At 38.9% G+C, this 15140-nt stretch overlaps 1 protein-coding gene across 1 annotated transcript; it reads right to left on the reverse strand.

Moving 5' to 3' along the window:
* Positions 1–4446: 4446 nt before the first annotated feature.
* On the reverse strand, positions 4447–4893 carry LOC147516082 (uncharacterized). Its single transcript, XM_086593159.1, has one exon. It carries the CDS (start codon positions 4891–4893, stop codon positions 4447–4449), a length of 447 nt encoding a protein of 148 aa, XP_086449285.1.
* Positions 4894–15140: the final 10247 nt, after the last annotated feature.

The following is a 15140-nucleotide window of genomic DNA, read 5'->3' on the forward strand; positions in this document are numbered from 1 at the left end:
TTAGCCTGGATTTCAGGTTGTTCCCAGCAAGTCATTAATTAAGCTCATTTTCCACCTCAATTTTTGTTTCAATTCCCAGCATGTCCTAATGTGATATCTCAAGTAGTATTGGCCCTATACCACACCGCAAGTGTCCTGGTTCAATTCTATCACCGCAATGTTTCCAACATGTGGCGTCTTGGTGAGGCTTGTTGTAAAGCCTGATGGGAGCAGCTCAGTTTGCCCCCAATTTTGATTCATACATCTAGTCTGCGAAGAGTTTATCCCCCCGCCCCTGCTGTATTTGGTCAGCTGTGAAGCCTGGTGGGGGGCAGCTCAGTTTGCCCCTGAGTTTGATTTGGACCTCTGGTCTGGGAAGGGATCATCCCCCCCTGCTATCATAGATTAGGTGTGAAGCCTGATGGGGGTAGCTCAGTTTGCCCCCAATTTTGATTATCCCCCCATTGCCTTTGATCAACTATGAAGCCTGATGGGGTAGCTCAATTTTCCCCCAAGTTTGATTCAGACATCTAGTCTGCGAAGGGCTCACCACCCCCCCCCCTACTGTCTTTGGTTAGTTGTGAAGCCTGATGGGGGTAGCTCAGTTTGCCCCCAACTTTGATTTGGACATTTAGTCCGCGAAGGGCTCATCTGCCCCCCCCCCCCCCACTATCTTTGGTCAGTCACCAAGGAGTGATGGGGCAGCTCAATTTGCCCCCAAGTTTGATTTGGACATCTAGTTAGTGAAGGGCTCATCCCCCCGCTGTCTTTGATCAGCTGTAAAGCCTGATGGGGGTAGCTCAGTTTGCCCCAAGTTTGATTCGAACATTTTGTCCGCGAAGGGTTCATCATCCCCCCCCTATCTTTGGTCAGCTATGAAGCCTAATGGGGGTAGCTCAATTTGCCCCCAAGTTTGATTAGGACATCAAGTCCGCGAAGGCCTCATCCACCCCCCTGCCTTTGGTCACCAGGAGAAGCTGATGGGGGCAGCTCAATTTGCCCCCAAGTTATTTTCGTTCATAGCCCAATACTCATGAAACAATTAGAAGAAGTATGGCCTTTATTTCATTGATATAACATTTAACATAAAATATCATTCCTCAGCTCACTTAGCAATATCTAAAAGCAAGTTTCCTCTCTTTTAATTGAAAAACTAAACAAAGACTCACCCATGGAACTTTTTCAACATTCTGATGTTCCATGGTTTCTCGATCTTTTCCCCAGTTGAAGTATGTTATCGATAAGTTCTATAAGTACCCTTCTCTACCACTACATATGGTCCCTCCCAGTTGGGACCCAGTTTACCTTCATTCTCTTTCTTGGTGGCTAGGGTCACTCGCTATAGCACGAAATTGCCAACCTTGAATGTACGTGGCTTTACTCGCTTATCATACTACATGTCTCTGCAGCTTCCGATGGTACTCCTCTAACCTGATGCACGCTATTTCTCTCTTTTCTTTGATGAGATTCAAATCTGCGGCTAATATCACCTCATTTACTCCCCCTTCCACAACTCTGGTTTTGGTCGTTGAAACTATCATCTCCACTTGTATGACCGCCTCTACTCCATACGCTATCGCGAATGGTGATTCGTTAGTGAATGTTCGCGGTGTTGTGTGATAAGCCCATAACACGTGATTTAGTTCATCTGCCCAAGCTCCTTTCCGCTCCTCCAATTTTCTCTTTAGATTCTCCATTATGATTTTGTTTGATGACTCTTCCTGCCCATTGCCTTCAGGATTGTAGGGGGCTGAGAACCCCTGCTTCACCCTGAACGCTTGAAGGAACTCTTGTACCTTTCCCCATGTAAATTAGGTTCCATTGTCCGCGACGATTGTATGTGGGAGCCCGAACCCACATATGATATTCTCCCACAGGAACTTCTTCACTTATTCTTCCTTAACTTGTTGTAATGCCACACCCTCTACCCACTTAGTAAAATAATCGGTAACGGCCAAAATAAATCTCCTTTTGCCGCTCACCATGGGCAGAGCCCCAACAATATCCAGTGCCCACATGGCGAATGGCCAAGATCTGAACACATTATGCAACGGCTCATTTGGTGAATATATGAGCGGTGCAAATCTTTGGCATTTCTCACATCTCTTGGCATACTCCATGGCATCCCTCTTCATATGGGGCCAAAAATACCCCTGTGATACCAACCGATGCGTTGTTGTTCTCCCAGCAGAATGACTTCTGTAGTCCCCTTCGTGTACCTCAGCCAACATCTCTTAAGCTTGTTGCGGCCCTACGCATTTTAACAATGGTTCGCTGAAAACCCATCTAGTAAGGTGTACCTTTGACCCACCTGCTCCATCTTTTGCCTCTCTTGCTTGTTTCCTATCTCTACTCCCGAAAGAAAACTCTTTATGTGTTCCATCCAATCCAGATCCCTCTCAGTGGTGAGCTAAACAGCCTCTTTCTCTTATGTACTTGGCTTGCTTAACACCCTTACTTCAATAGATCGACCCTCTATCCCAAGAAGCACCACATCCACATAAGCCAACGCGTCGGCGTGTCTATTTTCACCGAGGCCTAAGTGGGCAAACTTGATCTTATTGAACTTGCTTGCCTTTCTTTGTAGGACCTCCAAGTATCTCGTCATCCTTGGGCAACGAGCCGCAAACCCTCCATTCACTTGACAAATCACCAAGTTAGAATCGGAGTAAACTGACAATTCGCTCACCCCAAGATCTTTAGCCAAATCCAATCCTGCTATCACTGCTTCATATTCAGATTCATTGTTAGAAGCCACAAATCCCAGTTTCATCGATAACTCTAGACGAGTGTTCTCAAGAGTCACCAATATGACACCAATTCCGTTCCATGTATCTATCACAGAACCATCTGTGAAAACTTTCCACCCGTTCCGCTAGTCCCAAGGGGTCGCGACTAACCTCACCTTCTTGTTCCATGACCATCTCCTCTCCCCAAGTGGGGTCCTCGGCCGAAAATTCTGCCAAAAACTCCGCCATAGCTTGCGCCTTCTCTACCGTTCTAATTTGGTACTGAATCTCATAAGAACTAAGGATCACCACCCACTTTAGCATTCTCCCTGACTTCTCTGCCTTCAATGCTTGCTTAAGGGGTAGATTCGTTACTACCACCACCGAATGTGACTCGAAGTAAGGCTTCAACTTTAGTGCTGAAATAATCAAAGCCAAAGCGTACTTCTCAATCCTACTGTACCGAGTCTCTGCATCCAGTAAGGTTTTACTCTGAAAGTAAACTGGCTTTTCCACTTTATCGACAACTCGCATGAGGACTAAGCTTACCGCATACTCCGTGACTCCTAGATACAAATACAACTTCTCCCCCTGTTCCAGTCGTGACAATAAGGGTACCTTTCCTAAATAACTCTTTAATTCCTTAAAGGCACCTTCACACTCCACAGTCCATTGGAAATCGGGCATACTCCTCAGCAAACGATACAGTGGTCGGCATTTGTCCGATGACTTGGAAATTAATCTATTGAATGTCGTGACCCTGCCAGCTAACCGTTGTACTTCCTTCACATTATGAGGGGATGACATTTCTACTAGTGATTGAATCTGCTCGGGATTCACCTCTATTCCCCGGTGAGTGACTATGTAACCCAGAAACTTTCCTAAAGTTACCCCGAACGTGCACTTCTCAGGATTGAGTTTCAGCTTATGCCTTTGTAATATGCTAAAAACCCTCCTAGAGTCCTTCTAAGTGTTCCTCTTCTGACATGCTTTTTTCCACCATGTTGTCAATATATATTTAAATCCTTTTCCGAATCTTGCCTTCAAACATATTTTCTCCCAACCGTTGAAATGTGGCCCCAGCATTTTTTAAACCAAAAGGCATCCTTGTGTAACAATAGGTACCCCCTTCCACTATGAAGATTGTCTTCTCCTGATTTGGACCGAACATCGCGACCTGATTGTATCCCATGGACGCGTCCACGAAAGAAAATACTTTGAAACATGTTGTTATGTCTACTAACTCGTCCACTCGAGGCATAGGGTAACAATCTTTAGGACACTCTTTGTTTACGTCTGTAAAGTCGACACACATCTTGACTGTGTCGTTCTTCTTTGGAACCGCGACCACATTGGAAAGTCATTCTATGAATTCTACATCCCTTATTATCCCAGCACCTTTCAGCCATATAACCACTTCGCGAATCCCCTCATCGTATTTCGGTCTTATACTTCTCATTTTCTGCCTTACCAACTTTGCATCTGCATTCATATGAAGGTGATGATAGGCAAACTCTAGGTCTAACCCTGTGATATCCTCGATTACCCACGCAAATATGTCCTTATTCTCTGCCAAAAACTGCACCAGCTTGCTCTTCCATTCGTCTGGTAAGTCAAACCACACCGATGTAAATTTCTCCTAGTCTCCCACTCCCAGGTTCAGTATCTCAATCTCATCCAAAGTTTTTGGCTCCGCCAGCGGCTCATATACTTCCGTCGTAACCACATCCTGTAATTTCTATGTTGACCCTTGTCCACCGTCAGCACCCTCCCCTTTTGTTCCTCGGACCATACTCTTCACAGTCACCTGATGAATATTCTGCGCTGCGACTTGGTCCCCTCTTATTTCATACATTCCCCCATTTGTAAGGAAGCGGATTACCTGGTAATACGTTGACGTGATTGCCTTTATCTCATGGATCCATCTTCTCCCTAGGCTTGCATTATACTGGGAATTGGTGTCCACCACCATAAATCTTGTGAATACAGTCACCGAACCCGTGGTTACTAGTAGCACGAGTTCACCCATGGGATATGTCATGCTACCGTTGAATCCAAATAGGTTTGTTTGCAGGGCTTTCATCTGCTCTCTGTCGATGTTCATTTCCTCCACGACCCCTCTGAATAGCAAATCCACTGAACTTCCGCAGTCTATCAACACCCTCTTTACCAGGTAATTACCCATTGCTATAGTGATCATCGATGCATCCTTGTGCGGTGAAATTACTGATTCCAGATCCTTTAGGGTGAACATTATCTTTTCCTCTCCTATCGCGGTTCCCACTACTAGCTGCGGTATACTCAACACCTCATTGACCTGCTGTTAACTTGCTGTCTTCCTTATCTTGTCTTTGTGTGCATTTCTTCCCAGCGTTTCTCCACTAAAAATGACATTGATAGTTCCTAAGATTCTAGCCGGGGCCGGCACTCTTTCGGCTTGGTGAACCTCAGTGACAATCTCCCTAAGCATCCCCTTCTCAATCATTCTTTCCTTTAGCCACTTTAAGGCATAACATTCATTAGTTGCATGACCCCTGATTTGATGATACGCCCAAAATAGTTTCCCCTCCAACTCCCCTGGTGTACTCCGCGGACCCTCATAATATAGTTGTCCCTTAATTAGCGTTAGATTTCCTCTAACGGCCTGTTAAGAGAAGTTTTCTCTATCTTATCGTATGGCTTCCTCTCTCGGATGTCCCTCCTGCCTCAATCCCCGATTCTCTCTGGTCCTCGTGTCTCTCCTTTATATGATCCCCTTTCTCTTTCCTTTGTCCTACCTTTGTCCTTTTGATCCTCTCTCTCTACAACCTACACTGCCTTTCCTGTCTTCTTCTGTTCCTTTGCATTCCTCTGCATGATGTCCTCATATCGTATGTATTTTTCTACTTTTAGGTACAAAGCGTGCAAAGTAGTGATCCCGATTTTGGATATCAATTCGTGGACTCTAGTTACTAACCTCAACCCATGCTGGAAGGCAATGACCGCAGTATGTTCATCAAGATTTTCCACTCTCAACGTCTCTTCCTTGAATCTACAAAAAAACTCTCTTAGTGACTCTGTTGATCTCTGCTTGACATTGAAGAGGTCCACTATATCGACCACCTTCCTTTTTTGATGCTCCGCGATGTCAACCTGTAATACCAGTCCGAGGCTCCCCCCTTAAGACTTATGGGGAACATCATGCAACGGAGTCTATCATACATGCTTTCCTGCCACAACGGCATCTGTTACCGGAAGTGATGCAAATGATCCACCAGGTCTCCTTTCCTATCATATCTCTCAAACCTTGGTTGGGTGAACCTCTTAGGTACCTCCAAGTTCCATATTGAATCTGCCAGCGGATTCTGTTTTAGATTTGCCACCACTTTCTTTGCGGCACTTTGGTTCGCTCTTTCTGCTGCGCGGTTCACTTCCCTGTCTTTTTCGATCATCGCCTAGATTACCTCAAGTGTGATGTCCCCCATTTGTTCTGCACCAGGTACAGGTGGGTATTCCTCATTCTTCCCTTCCGCTTCACTACCCCTTCCGCTTCATCTCCTATTTCAGCTCCCCTTGTGTGGTCTTTCTTTCCTTCCTTAACTCGTCATTCTCATTCCTCAGCCTAACTATCTCATCTTGAAGAAGTTTGGTGGCGTCTGCCGCCACGTCTGATACCTCTTCCTCCCCTATCCCTTCCATTTCAGCACTCATTGTTTCCTCTACAACCTTTTGAACTGCTACCTTACTAGGTCTTCCCACTCCTATTTTCGCTACAGTGGCCATTTTCTATTGATAAACTCCCCACAGACGGTGCCAAATGTATTATCTAAATTTACACCCTCTAAACTCACTTCTATTCTTTCTCTCTCTCACACCTCTCTGTTTTCCCCCCTCCTTTCTCTACCTCTCTCTCCTCTTTTTATCACCCCCCCCCTTTCGTTTGGTTCATTGATTCCTTCTTCATCCAGCGTTCACTGCCTCTCCACGTGTCACCTCGGTGTCCTATGCCTTTAAGGTTCCGTGGACCTAATGTACTGCAGCATGTCTTCTCTTTACTATTTCGCATCGGGCCCACCTACCACAAGTTACCTCATGTGTCACGAATATGGTTACTACATGCATCCTTTTACATCCCCAATTGGCGTTAGAATAATTTAAACATCTTTCATCTCTTGATCGATTGCCACTTTTCCTTCCAGACCTTAAGCAAAAACCTCTGAGAAAAGACAAACTAATGCAATATTGCAACACATCACATTCTACTTTGAAAAGGAGGCTCTTCATGAAATATTGCATACCCAATATACTGGGAATGCTATTGTAGAAATATATGTTCCCCCTGCAACCTGCGAGAAAGAAACAACATTGTGGATTACTACACATCCCCAAATTTCAAACTCAAGTCAGAATTAGTAATGGTAATCAGAACTTCGTACTTACAAAAGATAAAATGTGGTCTTTCAGCATTTAAAGCACCACAACCATTTTAGTCAAGGAGTGTGCTACTGTACCAACAGTTCTTTAATTAGTCTAATTAATTAATAGGTCCTTCCATTCATTATTTGATATTTTTCATAACATAATTTCTTCACCATATATTCACATGCCATGTCTAAACCAAAGCTTCACCATATATTCTCGTTTCATGGTTAATCCAAATTAGCATCATTGGAAATACAATAGGCAGTATGTAGCTAAAATAAAATTCCAACCCCTGCAGCCTCAGTCAAGCTTCGAAGGGCACTTATAAACCCTATTTTGGCCCCATTTTTAATAGAGTACTCAGCGTTTGGCTCCTGTAAGTTGCTTAATTTATTTTTGGTCCTAGTTCTGTCAGTTGACTGGGTCAATTTTAACTACACCGTATGTTTTGCTCTTCATAACTTTAAAATGGCCTAAATACCCCTCACAATGGCCTCACGTGACTTTTTTTTTAAAACAAAACAAAATGATACGTGTCAAAATCTTACAGTTGGCATCCAAGGGTTATTAGCTACTAGCCATTGGAGCTTTGAATGTTGCTCCCATAGTCCATTAATGGAGGAGGGGCTAAAAGCTTAAAAGTTTTGTTGAAAGAGGGGCCAAAAATAAAAATATATTTAAATGGAATAATTTTTTAAAAATATACTTAAATCCCACATTCCAATAGACTTCATAGTGTTCACTTTGCAAAATATAACTCTAATTGGATAAAGCCCCTAATTTGTTATGTGTCATTAGTGCCAATTTATGTTCAATAATATGCACAATATAACCCTAATTTGACGAAAGCCTCTATTTGTTACATGTAATTGAGGCCAATTTATGTATAATATGCACGGTAGAAGCCTAATTTGACAAAAATCCAAATTTATATGGTATAATTTGGGCTAATTTTTGTTCAATTTTACAAATAAATTATAATTGGAAAAAATCACCAAATTTTGTAAGTAACCTTAAACCCTAATGGTTAGGGTAATTATTAATTAGTAATTTTAGTGCCCTAATTATAAACTAACACCTTCTCAACTTCTCGTGATATGTAAAAACTAACATCCAAGCCGTCAATTTTTTAATTTAGTTGGTCATTTAAATCGAAATCAACAAAACAAAATTGTACTGGAATTCAAGATCGAAATAAATCAAAACTGATAATTACAAGTTTCATGTGCAAGTCATGTGAATGGTAAAAATGTCATTTTGAAAATATGATACGGTACAGTTAAAGTTGACCCAGTCAACTAACAGAACTGGGGCCAAAAATCAAATAAACCCTATATTAAAGGTTGCATCAGTTGAATGCTTGAAAAAAGACAATGTTAGTGTCAACAACGGACATTTTGAAAGTTGATAACATGCACTATGTATTACCATATACAGTTAAGAATCCAACTTAGACGCTTACAGAAATACATTGTGATTTTGTGGTCTACCCAATCCCAATAGCCAGTTTCTAAGAAGCCAAGGAATTCAATATTTTAGTGAGATGGCGAATCAATGCAATACGAAACCATGAGGAATCAGACCATAGTTTATTTGGTCAAGAGATACGGCCTCAATTGCCGCAAGTTGGCCAAAGCTTTCTTAAAAAGTTTATTTTAAAGTATAAACAAATTAATTTTGAGCATGCTTAAAAAGCAAGATAAAGCGTCAATTAAGGTTGAGGAGGGGGTTAAAGTTTGTTACCTAGAAATGCCCATACAGTCGCTATGGAATCTAAATCAATCCAAAGTTAAGTGTCTTTCTCTTCTATTCATCACATGTTTACCACGCACTACTTCTCAGACAAACAAAAAATATCATATTTGAACCTACAAAGCACATACAATGCAATTAACAACTAATATAATGAGTATCGTAATAGTTAAAATGTAGAATGTAGACCACTCAGAATGCAAATTGAGCCAACTGAAGAAAACAAACAACATGGTAAAGTAATAATTAAAATAAACTTGAACAAAATAGGTAAGCCTCAAATAAGAACTTAAAAAGAAAAGTGTATGTGTTTAAAAATTGAAGATTATGTATCTTTTATTTGGAGATTTCTAGAAGATATATTACTAAATAAAATGAAAACAAACCTATTGTCGCACTTGAACTCCTTGACAACGATTTCTGGAACTTGACAAAGCGTTAAGTGAAATTATTCTAATTGAAACAGTCAAGTATACAAATCCATCAAATACATAAATAGGAAAGATCTTGTTATGTTTACAGAACTTCTAGATATTCAGACAATAACATAGATATATAAAGGAAGAAACAAAACTCTCTACTTCAACTAGAAGAGACGAGCCCTAATTTTCATTAATTCTATTCATGCCTTCTTTACAACTCCCAACTCTTTCTCTATCTCATTCTCTAACAAGCAAACAAACAACTTTTGACTACCCTATAAAGTGCCTCCACGTGGCACCTTCTAACAAAATAAAATCAGACACATTCCTACTTAATTACTTAATAACCCTGTGGCATGTAACAAGAAATATTACCAAACTCCCTTGTCTAGACCATGGGACATGACAATGCCTTCCCCATTAAAAATCCTTGTCCTCAAGGATGAAAGTTTGGAAATGTGGCATAGATCAAGGACCAGTCTTCCCAAGTTCTTATTTAATTACATATATATATATATATATATATTGGAAAACTTTACAAGAAAAGGAAAACAAAAGGAAAAGTTTCAATAAGAATGTTTAGGTTTTATGGACTGTAGAAATATATCGCCCGACATCGAAATATTTATCCTTGGTTGATCCAGCTCGCAAGCCATTGCAAGGCCAAATATTTCGATGTCGGGCAATATATCAGACCCCCCAAAAATCGATATATATCGGATATATCGGTGGATATATATCTTTTTATTGACTGGTCAAAATTTTGTTTTGTATCTTGATATATCGGAAAATATCGGAAATATAGTTGATATATTAATAAAAATCGGTCAAAGTCAACGATATATATTGGATATATCGTATATGTCAATCGATATATAGGAAAATCCGATATATATCGGATACAAAATATGTCAATATATCCATCCGATATATCACAATATATCCATATCAAGTACCTCAAAACCGAGATATATCGGCGATATTTCAAAAATATCGGTGATATTTTGGTCCTTGTGCCACTGTAGCCCTTCCTATATGTGCTTCCATCCCAGTTCCACTGCCTTTTTAGTGCCCTCCATAATTGCATGACATTCTGCCACATAACAAGTATCCTCTCCTAACCCTCCCATTCCAGTTCCACATATAGTACCATTTGGTCCCTTAGTATAAACAGATACATCATGGAATGATGAATGAAGACAGAATGATCGCATTTGTAACTAATTATGTACTATTATCCTATGTTAAAGGGACACACCATATATTTTTCTAGGTATCCACGTCAAACACGATGTACGTACATATTGTATGTGATACACCTCAGTTTTGGGTATTTTGCCGAGTCAGACACTTCGTTCTCTTCTCAAATAAGGACACACATATCTGCTTTAATGTATCTTAGCTATTTTTTAAGGGCCTACTATTAACAGCCCCCAAATTGTATTGGGTAGACCCCAGCCCAAATCGGCCCAATTTGGGGTTTGTACTTATGTTGGGCACTATACAAGGTCCCGTACACCCCCTACCAAATTCAACAAAAACTGAGAAACTGGTACTAACCAGTTTCAACCTTCGTGTCTTTCTTCTCTCTTCGACCACTCTCTAACCGCATTCACCAAATTAGCATATAGAAATCGAAGCCAAATCAAAATAGAGTAGAATAACTTAAGGGTTAAACTTACTTGTAATAGAGGAGTAGTTCGGGTCGTGGTGATGCGCATGAGAAAAATAGAGGAAGGGAAACAAACACGTCGACATCCGTCCGTAGAGGGGATCTTCATGTTCTAAAATGTTAGGGTTTTTCATTTTATTGTTTTGATTATGTTTGATTAAGTAGTTTAGGACTTAAGGTAAAGTTTTTAGGGATTAGGGTTTAGGACTGGTTTAGTTATGACTCGTGAGTTTAAATGTATGGAGTAAATGTGTGTGTGTGTGTGGGGGGGGGAGCTATAAGAGGTTGCCAACAAGTTAAATTGATGTATTTGGGTGGTGCCCAACACAAAACATGTTTTTTAGGTTAATGGCAAACTAATAATAAATCTTTTTTTTCCCGGAGTCTGCCAAACATAATTAGTCACCTTATAAACCAACTCTATCAAGTTATACACTTTATACTAGCTTCCGAACCCGTCCTACGAACGGGTACTGTTTGATCTAAAAATTAATAGCAACTATGCAGAGCTATGAGATATGAAAATTATATTAATCAGTCATTCAAATTTCATGCACCACTCTCTATAAAAAGGAAGCACCAAACCTTGATAAAACCCATCAACTTCTTTTTGTTGTTCGGTTTAATAATAGAAGTTTGATTGAAGTTTTGTGAGAATGCCCAATGTGGCGAAGATAAAATTGAAGCTACTTGAATAGCAAGGCATTCACAATCATAATAAAAAAATTATGATAAACACTATTCTTTGAGGTTATTTCAATGCATTTAATTTGCATCCAATTTCTGGTTCCCCATTAGTTAATATCTTATTTTAGTTTAATGTAGTTTCATCCAGTTTCTGATTTTCTGTTAATTATTCTTTGAGGTTAGTTCAATGCAGTTGCATCCAATTTTCGATTTTATGTTAATTGTTCTTTGAGGTTAGTTCAATGCATTTACAACAAGTTTCTGATTTCCCGTTAATTATTTTTTGAGGTTAGTTCAATGAAGTTACATCAAATTTATAATTTCCTATTAATTATTCATTTAGGTTAGATCAGTGCAGTTTCATCCATTTTTCGATGTTTCGTTAATTAGTCTTTGAGATTAGTTCATTGCATTTGCATCTAATTTTTGATTTCCCATTAATAACTCTTTAAGGTTAGTTTAATATATATGCATCTAGTTTATGATTATTTATGTTTTGAGGTTAGTTTGATGCAATTACATGCGGTTTCTGATTTCTCGTTAACTATTCTTATAGGTTATTTCAATGCATTTGCATTTAGTTTCCGATTTCCCGCCAATTATTCTATGAGGTTAGTTCAATGCAGTTGCATTCAGTTATTGATTTTTTGTTAATTATTTTTTTAGGTTAGTTCAATGCATTTGCATCCAGTTTCCGGTTCCTGTTAATTATTATTTGAGGTTTGTTTGATGCATGCATTTGCATACCGTTTCCGATTTCCCATTAAATATTTTTTAAGGATTTGCATCCAATTTCTAGTTTTCCGTTAGTTATTCTCTGACATTATTTTAATGCAGTTGCATCCAGTTTCCGATTTCTAGTTAATTACTTTTTGAGTTTAGTTTATTGCATTTGTATAAAGTTTCCAATTTCCCGTTAATTACTCTTTGAGTCCAGTTATGTATTTGAATCCAGTTTCTGATTTCTTTTTAATTATCCAATGTGGTGTGTAATACTAACTTCTACTGATCCATTTGTAGTGTCCTTGCAAACATGACATAAAAATAAATTATGCTTGATTTACTATGTGGGATCATCGAAAATTATTCAGTTCCCGATTTTCCGTTAATTATTCTTTAAATTGTGCATGACTCACTATGTGGAATCTTCAAAGATTATCTACGAACGGGTGTTGTTATATTATGTTGTTATATTAATTATTTTAAAAAATATTTGTAACTATGCATAACTATTATATATTAATATTATATTGATCACTCATCCAAATTTCTTATAACGTAAAAACCTCGCTCTCCATTTAAAATAAAACTCTTCAACTTCATTTTGTTGTTTAATAATAGAAGGTTGATTGAAGTTTTGTGAGATTGCCTAATAAAGTGAAGTTCATATTGAAGCTACTTGAATAGCAAAGAGTTCCCAATCATATGAAAAGAGATAAGATAAACATCATTTTAAATGCAAAACTATATTTATCGAGACATTCCCACAACATATAACCCAACTATGTTTTGAGGTTAGTTCAATTCATTTGCATCCTGTTTATGAGTTTCCATTAATTATATTTTGAGGTTAGTTCAATGCAGTTGCATCCAATTTCCGATTCCCGTTATTTATTTTTTAAGGTTAGTTCAATGCAGTTGCATCCAGTTTCCGATTTCTCGATAATTATTCTGTGCGGTTAGTTTAATACATTTGCATCCAATTTCCAATTTCCTGTTAATTGTTCTTTGAGGTCAGTTCAATGTATTTGCATCTAGTTTCTGATTTCATGTTAATTATTCTTTGAGATTAGTTTAATGTATTTGCATCTAGTTTTTGATTTCTCGTTTATTATTTGATAAGGTTGCATTTGCATCTAGTTTCTGATTTCCAGTTAATTATTGTTTGAGGTTAGTTCAATGAATTTACATCCAATTTCTGATTTTCTGTTAATTATTTCTTGAGGTTAGTTCAATGCATTTACATCCAGTTTATTATTTGAGATTTGTTCAATACAGTTACATCCGGTTTCCGATTTCCCGTTAATTATTCTTTAAGATTAGGTCCACACATTAACATTATGTTTCCAATTTATAATTAATTTTTCTTTGAGGTTAGTTCAATACAGTTGCATCCAGTTTCCGATTTCCCGTTAATTTAATCTTTGAGGGTTAGTATGGTTCAATGCATTTGCGTCCAATTTTCGATTTTCCGACAATTATTTTTTTATGTTAGTTTGATGTATTTGCATCCAAGTTTTGATTTCCCCCTTTTTTTTCAAAAGTTTAGAGGTTATGGCAGACCTCAACCTGTATTAGAAAAAGCCCTTAAGTATATAGTTCCTTTCCTATCTTCTTCCACTTTGTTATGTAAATTAAGATCAAGGGGTGGAAGAAAGGAAATATCAAGATCATGTAGTGATCTGTACAACTTTGAAAGGTAGTCAGCTGCCTGATTACCCTCTCTATAAGTATGCTTAAAACTGCATTTAACAGTGTCCCCTGAGGGACGAAATTAAGGCCACAATGTTAGAGCAGTACCAAGGGCTTTGGCCTGGGTCCTGGATAATGTTGATAGCTCCTGTGGAATCTGAGTTAACTTCAAGATCGATTATTCCTTTTTCTTTTGCGTGCTGAAGTCCTTTTTCTATTGCAAAGAGTTCTTGATATATAACCGAAGGTTTAGAAGAAGAGCGTGCATATGCCAGAGTAACATTTTCCAGTGCGTCTCTGATTATTCCTCCAAACCCATTGCCATTTCCTTGGACAGAGCCATCTGCGCTGAGCATATATGAGTCCACTACTGCTGGTTCCCATTTGATCCATTATGGGACTGGTTCTTTGAAGTTTAATTCCATTCCCAATCTAGCTTCCAAAATCCTCAGAGAAGCGAATTCCTTGACATCTGCTAAATTCTTTTGGAAGTATGTATGCATATATCCCATAATCTTTGAACTCAACTGCCACGCAGAAAGTTTTAGATTCTTTTTCTTCCGTCTGTTTCTCTCACACCAAATTTCATGAAAAGTTTCTCCTATAGATGCTTTATAGATATCAACATTGATAAAGTTAATTCTACAAAGTCTGAATATATCATACCATTCAGCAGTGGATCCCTTCATAGTCCCTCCTATCCCAAGTCTATTCTTCACCTGTTCCCAGACTTGTTTAGAATATTGGCAATCAAAATATAAATGATTGGAATGTTCAGACCAAGCATTGCATAAGCTGCATTCAGATTGTTGCAACACCTTCTTTTGTATCAGTCTATCTTGCGTGGGGAGACAATTGGAGAGTAGCTGCCACAAAGTGAATGAGTGTTTTGGTATAGAGAGTTTTCCCCATACCACTCTATACCATTTTACCTTTGTGCGTTCTTTCCTCAACACTGCATATGTCGATTTCCATGTGAAGCCTCCAGAAGTGCTAGGAACCCATACCATTTCATCCTTCTCAACATAGCCATTAACTTCAGTCCCTAAAATAAGACTTTTGATATGGCCTTCTCGGAGTGAAGTT

The sequence above is a fragment of the Coptis chinensis genome, chromosome 2, assembly GCF_015680905.1.
Source record: "Coptis chinensis isolate HL-2020 chromosome 2, ASM1568090v1, whole genome shotgun sequence".
NCBI lineage: Eukaryota > Viridiplantae > Streptophyta > Magnoliopsida > Ranunculales > Ranunculaceae > Coptis > Coptis chinensis.